Source organism: Drosophila eugracilis, unplaced genomic scaffold (genome assembly GCF_018153835.1).
Source record: "Drosophila eugracilis isolate 14026-0451.02 unplaced genomic scaffold, ASM1815383v1 contig_2154, whole genome shotgun sequence".
In the NCBI taxonomy this organism is placed as follows: Eukaryota; Metazoa; Arthropoda; class Insecta; order Diptera; family Drosophilidae; genus Drosophila; species Drosophila eugracilis.
Genome location: NW_024573038.1, coordinates 7,713,361 through 7,721,489, shown reverse-complemented (window position 1 = coordinate 7,721,489; position 8,129 = coordinate 7,713,361). Strand labels below are relative to the sequence as shown.

The 8,129-nt window shown below is 42.0% G+C and overlaps 2 protein-coding genes across 2 annotated transcripts; one reads left to right on the top strand and one right to left on the bottom strand.

Annotated features, from left to right (window-relative positions):
- Positions 1-487: 487 nt before the first annotated feature.
- Positions 488-4,470, top strand: LOC108114657 (OTU domain-containing protein 5-B). The gene is made up of 8 exons (XM_017225731.2): positions 488-1,267; positions 1,343-1,410; positions 2,069-2,600; positions 2,659-2,815; positions 2,888-3,090; positions 3,152-3,699; positions 3,764-3,978; positions 4,057-4,470. Exons 1-8 carry the CDS (start codon positions 1,094-1,096, stop codon positions 4,149-4,151), a joined length of 1,992 nt encoding a protein of 663 aa, XP_017081220.1. The 5' UTR covers positions 488-1,093; the 3' UTR covers positions 4,152-4,470.
- A 508-nt stretch (positions 4,471-4,978) lies between these two features.
- Positions 4,979-7,571, bottom strand: LOC108114009 (transcription factor SPT20 homolog). Its single transcript, XM_017224756.1, has 3 exons — positions 7,037-7,571; positions 6,809-6,960; positions 4,979-6,740 (listed from the first exon to the last, which is right to left on the bottom strand). The coding sequence occupies exons 1-3, from the start codon at positions 7,569-7,571 to the stop codon at positions 5,832-5,834; spliced, it is 1,596 nt and encodes a 531-aa protein (XP_017080245.1). The 3' UTR covers positions 4,979-5,831.
- Positions 7,572-8,129: the final 558 nt, after the last annotated feature.

Sequence of the window (8,129 nt, the reverse complement as noted above, 5' to 3'; positions counted from 1 at the left end):
TTGGGGTTTTATACCATCTGAAAAAAGTCTAATGTTGATCTCCGACTGCAAATATTTGCGCATATGTTTTAAAGCTTAATTTCTAACGACGAAGAGTCACCAACCTGCGTGGTACATGTCTACGTAATAAACGGTTTTTGTTATTTTTTTTCAGTGAGCTATTTGAGAATTCGTTTATTTTTTATATGATTTAAAATCTTATTTCTCAACTGCGCTCTTAACTATAAAAACATAAGTATTTAAGAATTGTTCATTGACGTTACCTAAAATTGGTAAATATTTTAATATAGAAGTGAATACAAATAATTTTTAAATATTGATTTCTCAAAAGACACTTAAGTAAGGTTTAAGACAAGGTTTATAAGTTATAACATAAATTACTTTTAAAAAATCGCGCGCAAAAAATATCTAAACATTAGGGGTATTCTTGTAATAAAATGTCTTAAATACCAAATAAGTCTAAAATAATATTTTCATGTCGAAAAGCCGCGGTCACACTGGACAACGTGCACAAAATAAAAAATCGAATTACAGGATTATCAACAATCTAAAACCCCCGAAAAAGTTAGTAGATAGTGAGAAAGATCTTCTGCAAATCGCTTAATCATAATGATAAGAAGTAGCGGACTTTAATCGCGGAGTTTAGAGGCAACAACAATAAATGTGAGCAATAGCAAACACTGCTCACACACACACTTGCACAAACAGATGAAAATCTGGAAATTGTCATTTTCTATTTTTTTGTTCTGTAAAACCAAGCAGTCATCGATTTGTTGACACAATTAGAAACGAAATATTAAAGCACACATCTATCTTGAAATAACTCCGCATAGTTTTTTCTATACGGAAAAAAGAGAAACTCCGTTCAGTGGGTGAAAGGAACCACTGTGGTCGCATTTTCTGCGACGACATCTCGGGACAAAGAACACATAGTTTTACAAGAGTTGAGTGTGCAACGCGACGATTACGAATCCAAAGGTGTCTGTTAATGACGCTCGCTTTTCGCCCCCTCAAAAAAAGTATTAAGTTTATACGATAACTTGCAACAAAGGAGAAAACACGGCTAGGGACACAAAAATAACAACGCACCACCATGACAATCAAGCCAGTGAGCGCACCACCAAGTGCGAAACGCGTGGCTGGTAATGTGGATCCGGATAACAAGGAGGCCCAGGTGGTTGTGGTCGAACAGTCGGTGGTCAGTCAGACCCACAATCATACCCTTAGCCACAACCATCGCAACGTCGTCATCGACGGTCATGGACAGGTGAGTGGGGCAGCGTTATAAATTCCAACCTAGAGTTACCTATTGATTTGCTCCATTTTACCGCCTCCTTTTCAGAGTCCTCAGAGGCGTAGCGAAGTCTATGACGAACTGGCACGCACCCATCGCTGCAGCCCACACAAGAGGTAAGTTATAGCAATGAGCTTATTGGGTGTTCCACGCCCCTTACCAGCTGCATTTAATTGGTTTACTTGCCTAAGAGCTGCAAGAAAGGGGATTTTCCCTGCCTTTCTTGGTTCATGACCTATTATACAAAGTAAAGTAAGTAAAAGATTTTTAATGGGTCCTTCCGAAAGATTTCAAATTCTAGCGTGACCATGCAGTTTATTTTCTTCCTCTAAATATTTGGTAATAGTTGAACGATTTCTAAAAAGGAATATTTTTTATAAATGGGCATATGATTTTGTTTCAAAGTTTTTAATGAAAGTTTTAATGATTGTTAATCATTAAGTCTTTTTCAATTTTCTTTTGCATTTTTAGGAAAAACAGAAAGTTATGCCATTTTAATCCATGTTTTCTTTGTTGTCCTACTAACTTGTCACAGAATTGTAATACTTTTCTAAAGATATTCCTTGCAGCCTTAAAAAATATTTGTTCGAACTTTCAAGGGAAATTATAGTCATAGACTCTTGACAATCTAGATTTCACTTAGAAGTTTGATTTGAAACCTAAACTCGATAAAATGGTATAAAATCAATAGTTGGCGTTCAGTTTTTAAAAATCCTAAATTTGTATACAACTTTTATTTGGATTTTATCGTTAACGGGTTTCCCTCTTCCCCAGCACGCGTTCAAAACGTCGCGACCACCACGAAACTCACGCCCACCACTATAAACGCGATCGTCTTGAGCGTGAAAAATTAAACCATCCGGCGGCAGCGGCAAGCAGTGGAGGACCCGGCTCATCTGGCAACAAGTGCAATAGCCCACCGTTGGCTTCGACTTCTGGCAGTAGCAGTCCTTCAGCGGTGGGCAGGAACTCACCCGAACATTTGGGTCTAGGCTGCACCACTGTACCCAAAGTTCAGGTTCAGATGTCGCCTGCTGCCGGAGGAGATGACAATCTACTGAAATCAGCAGAGGAGACATCCGGCTATAACAGTGGCGATGAACACCGTCAGCCCAAGGAGCGCTTGATTCCAGTGGAGGAGTGGCAACGTCGCGATGTCGAGTTCGCGAAGTGCATGGAAGAACGCGGCTATGAACTGAAGCCTGTTGAGGAGGATGGTGCCTGCCTCTTTCGCTCCATCTCGCTGCAAATATATGGTGACGAGGAGATGCACGACGTGATCCGCCAACACACAATGGATTATATAGTAATGTTTATTTTTGCTGCACTTTAAAAATTATACTTAACAATGGTTACTAATGCAGCATGAGAATCGCGAGTATTTTGGTCAGTTTGTCACCGAGGACATCAACAGCTATATACAGCGCAAACGAGCTCGCGACGCTCATGGTAATCATATTGAGATCCAAGCCATATCTGAGATATACAGCCGCACTGTTGAAGTATACTGCTACCAGTCAAGTAAGTAGGCCATTTATGATCATTTCATTTGTACTATGAATATGCCTAAAACTTTTTTTTTTCTTTTTGCAGATCCTATTAATATCTTTAACTCAGAACAGTCGCAGGCAGGATATCCGCCTTTGCGTTTATCCTATCAGCGCGGCTCACACTACAATGCTATTTTAGATCCCTACAACGCCACCGTTGGCGTGGGCCTGGGCTTGGCTGGTTACAAGCCCGAGATCCAAACAAAAGAGGCAGTGCGCCTCAGTGAACAGTTGGAAATCGAACAGGTATGTAATAATAATATCGTATCTTAAATGCCATACTATTTTCAACCCTTCCAAATTGCAGACCATGTTTGAGGATAAGCTAAAAACAACAGACTGGGAGGCCACTAATGAAGCTATCGAGGAGCAAATAGCTCGCGAGTCCTATTTGCAGTGGTGCCGCGAGAATATGCAACGATCACGCAGCAGCAACGCAGCTGCAGGATCGGCTACATCTTCAACTGTTACTTCGGCGGAGGCCCTGACAGATTCTGATGCATCGCCCTCAAAATACTCGGTTTGTGGGGGCAGCGGCAGCAGTGGCAATCAGGCCGTATCTTTAACCAGCGGCAGTGGTGGTGATTCCGCGGCACCCGCGTTTTCCCTGTCGCCGAAAACGCTCAGTCAGTTTAGCCACAAGTTACCATCGGAAGTGAACGAACTGGGTGGCTACGAAAGCGATGCCACAGATATGAGTAGCACTAGCTCGGTGGGACACTGTGGTGGTAGCTCATCACCGAGCACAGCTTCTAGCCAACGTTCTGGAAAAGGATCAAAGACACAGCGGCGCACTACCACCCTCAGAAAGAAGCGACGCCACGAGACTCGCGAGACGCCTTTGGCTAGCATGAGGTTGGTGTTCGTGAAGGCTTGTAGTCCAGTTAACTGAGGTTTTACGTTCCTTCCTAACTTGCAGCGCCGAGGTTTTAGAGGCTCCGCTGAGAAAAAGTCCGAAGCGTGATTCAGTGCCGTCAGTGGCTCGCGCTAACACCCCGGAGGCTGAACAGCGCCCCTGCACCTCAAAGCAGTCTTCTCGATCGCCACAAAATGGTGGAGATGGGAAGTCGCCGATGGAGCAGAATTACTCCAGCTTCTACCAGGAATTGCTAGAAGCATCATACGCAAATGAGGGTAAGTTTTTACAGAGTAAGATTGTTGTTTGACGTGAAAGATAATATAATTTTAACTATTTATATTTATTTACGACAGGAGTTAACGAGAGCGAGATGCTACAGCAGGCCATCCAGATGTCCACACGCGATTACATGGAAGACCAAAAGCGCAAGTTTCTCTGTGGACCGTAGAGTGTGGCCCATAGACACGCTTCATTCTCTGTACAGTGATTTAGCAGTTCTTTTCGCAACGAAAACGAAACACAAAACTTACCAAAAAAAAAAAACAAAACGAAAAATACGCAGAAATTATCTACGATCTTGAATGTTGAAAAGTGAGCGTGAAACGACCTTGCAATTTGAGCAATGGGATTTGGGCCACTTCCGCTTTGACACATTTGCACTCTCACATAAAGCTATCCCTATAAATATTATAATACAAAACTATATTTTTAATAAGTCCTCGTTGTATAATCACTAGAACCCAAATTAAAAATCCATAAAGAGTTAATTATTGAATTTTTTTGATTTGATTGTGTATACAGCACAAATTTTGATAAGCTATCAGATCCATCCTGTCCGCTTTCCTACCGTGAATAAATATCCCCTCCATGCCACGTCCCTTTCCCCATAAAATTAATGCCTACTTTGTAATACATCATAATGTTAAGCTTAGTGAAGTACGCACGCATGGACAGTAAATCAAAATTGCTCGTACATAAAAACAAAAAACGATATAAAAGTAACACCCCGATATATATACATATACAGAATACAGATAATAATACGGATAATGCTAATGATTAATTATTTAATTGACTACAATAAATGGTGCATAATAATCGTAATTTATGAGTACTCTAAATAAAGCAAATAAATAACCCCAAAACATAAATTTCGCTGATGTTTTCGATTTTGTTTTCATCTGAAAAATAGAATATTGTAATAAATAAAATAACCGTTCTTCAGTTTAGATCAAATTATATATAATTTTACTGCATATTTACAAGGATTTGTGGGTTGATTTATCGGTGTAGCAAAAAGTTATACGTACATTCACAATTTTAGATTCGTTCCTACAATATAAGTGTAAATCTAAATTGCATTTGTTTACATATTATATAAATATATATAGTTCGCTGCCAGTAAACAGTACATCCATGTATTCGTACTGGCGTATGTACATTTGGACAGACATACAACATTGATTCTAATTGTAGAAAAATACATTTCACTAAAATACATTGCGTATAAAATTATTATTCCTTTGCACATTTGTCTTAAATTAGATTATGGAATGTTAGGGCGGACAAAGGCCTGGGACCGACCACTCTTTTCTTTATATTAACTATTGCCATTATTGAGAAAATTAACGTAAAGGCTACATGAGAGATCTTTTTGAAAAATCACATTTTAAATACTTGGTTAAAAACCTTACTAAGCAAACTTTTTGGTATGCCGAATTTTAGTGAATAAAAAGTTTATTTCTTTAAGATTTAGAGATCAGTGGAATTGACTGAGTCAAAAATAAACTACTAAGTAAATTTAAATGTATTTTAGTCTAATTCTAAATCATTTAATCCAAATACTTAAAGTTCTAACCCAGTTAGTGTGCTTTTGCTTGTGGAAGGTCCCCATTATCATCATCATCGTGGACTTACGATTAAAATTGTACAACGTTGAGGACGTTCCCATGGGGAAGTCCTCGAAGACATTAGCTAACATCCTCCTGTTTGTATTATCCGATTTGTGAGAGTCAATTAAATTGTGTGGACCGAGAGAGTTTTGTTTTTGAGCAGCCAAGCCCTTGCTGAGGGCTCAGATGAGACTAAATTGAATTTTGCTTTAACTGACTTTACAAAAATCATTTGGCTAATTTATCATTTGCTGCTGTTGCTGCTGCTGCTGCGAAGTCTGTTGCTGCGTTGTCTGTTGCTGCTGGGTGATCACAATGTGATGTTGCTGCTGTTGCTGCTGCTGCTGCTGTTGTTGCTGTTGCTGCTGCTGCTGCTGCTGTTGCTGTTGCAATTGTTGTTGCGCAGTGGCCAGTTGGTTGGCATGTTGCAGCGCCGCCGTAGTCGCTTCCGTTACCACTGGTTGCAACATACTGGTACCATTTTCACGACGCACATGACTATTCAACTCGGCTTTGACCCTGCGGGCAATGTGGGAGCGGGTGTGTTTGCGCAGATGATCCTTGCGGTAGAAGCCCTTGCCACATTCTCCGCATTGGTGGCGCTTCTCCCCCGAATGGATCACAAAATGCAGGCTCAGTTGCTCCTTCCGCTTGAAGGCTTTCAGGCAAACGGTGCAGATGTACGGTCTTTCCGGATTGTGCGACTGTTTGTGGCGGGTTAGGTGATCCTTGCGTTTCAGCGACGCTTGGCAAATGTCGCACACGTACCGCTTCTCCAGGTTGTGACCCACCAGGTGTACTTCAAGCAGTTCTGGTTCTGGATACGCCACATGACATTCGGGACACATGTACAGCGGACTGCCATCGAGTGCTGTTCCCAGGCGTATCTCTCCAGGTCGAAGTTTTGGTTTTCGGTCCTTGCTCCTCTTTTTGCGCTTCTTTTTCTTGCCGGAAGTGCCTCCAGATCCTCCTGTCGTTGTCGTAGTCGCCGTCGTCGCTGTCGCCGTGACCGCCGCTTGCGTCTGCACCTGCAACGTTGCCTGCTGCTGGGGCTGCAACGTCAATTGCTCCTGCTGAGGTATACTAATGGTTGTCGTGCCCAGGGTGTTGATCCCAATGGCTGGTCCCGTCTGCACCTGCAGTACCTGAAATGGAATGTTAATGTGTTAATTCCCTATCCTGAAGTATAGTTGTAGCTTATTTTGCTACTAACCACATTCTGTTGGTTCTCTTTCTTGATCGTCTCCGCGGAATACTTGAGGAAGTGGTGCAAAGACAGGGGCAGCGTGTTGGCTGGAAGATGCGAGAGGTAGTCGGCGACAGTGGTTCCTGGCGTCAAAGTCTGCCACGAGGTATTCTGGAGTACTGCAAACAAAATTATTTTTATTGATTTGATAAATTTTAAATTTCTGAAGGAAGTCCAATTATTCGATATTCTTACCTTGTTGCTGAAGGATGGCGTTGCACAGATCTTGGGTAAGTTCCTGTGGGGCAGTGACCTGTTGTTGTTGCATCTGCTGCTGTTGCTGCTGGCCGGAAGTTCCTGCCTGCAGGGCATCCGCTGTAGCACTCGTTGCCGTTGCACTTGCATATGCAACAGTTGCATATTGCGTCTGCTGTTGCTGCTGTTGTTGTTGCTGCTGCTGCTGTTGCTGGGAGGAAGCCACCAAGTGGCCATTGTACTTGTCACCCTGAAGCGCATCATCCTGGACTCCACGAAACTTGTTGTTGCCACTGGTACCTTGGCCGGATGTCATAGTGGCCTGTCCAAAATGGGCTACCTGTTGCTGCTGGTACCGATTGCTGCTACCGGAAGCATCCTGCTGCTGTTGCTGCTGCGGATTATTGGTGGCCGTTACAGTCACATCCGTTACGGCCGCCGTTACTGTGGAAACCAGCGGCGCCGTGCTCGTCGTGAACTGTGGCAGGCCGGGAATATTGCCGGGGAAGGTGTTGCCAAACGGGGTGAAGTTCATTGTGCGTTTGTTTAAGAGCTAGTCAGGGGATCCTGGGAGATTTGTTGGGATCTTGTGCGTTGAGAGTCAGGATACTGAAATGAAAGATATGTTAAGTTATTTTGATATATAATTTGAACAATATAAATAATTCTTACAGCACTGATTAACCAATAAATATAAAGTTGTATAATCAAGAGCGAAGAAAATTATTTTTAAAAGTTAACAAATTTTTATTTAGTGATACTTTCTGAGTTTCTGAGTCACAGAGAATGTCTAAAAATACTGCGAACCATAAAGAAAGGTATTCTGTCAAATAACTTTCCACCTCAAATAGTAAGCCACCTTGAAAATAACCAAAACTGTAAATCCTTGGATTCCCCAAAAATAGACCAACGAACGGTAACTAAAAACTGCAGCACAATTTAAGCTTAGAAGGCTTTTGAATAGAAAGTGAAAACACCGCTGCAGTTGTTGTTATTTTAGCTGACTTGCCGAATAGCAGGACCCCCACACACACACAGACAGACTCTTATACACTCATACACATTCGTCTAAACAGCCACCCACCGGGCAATT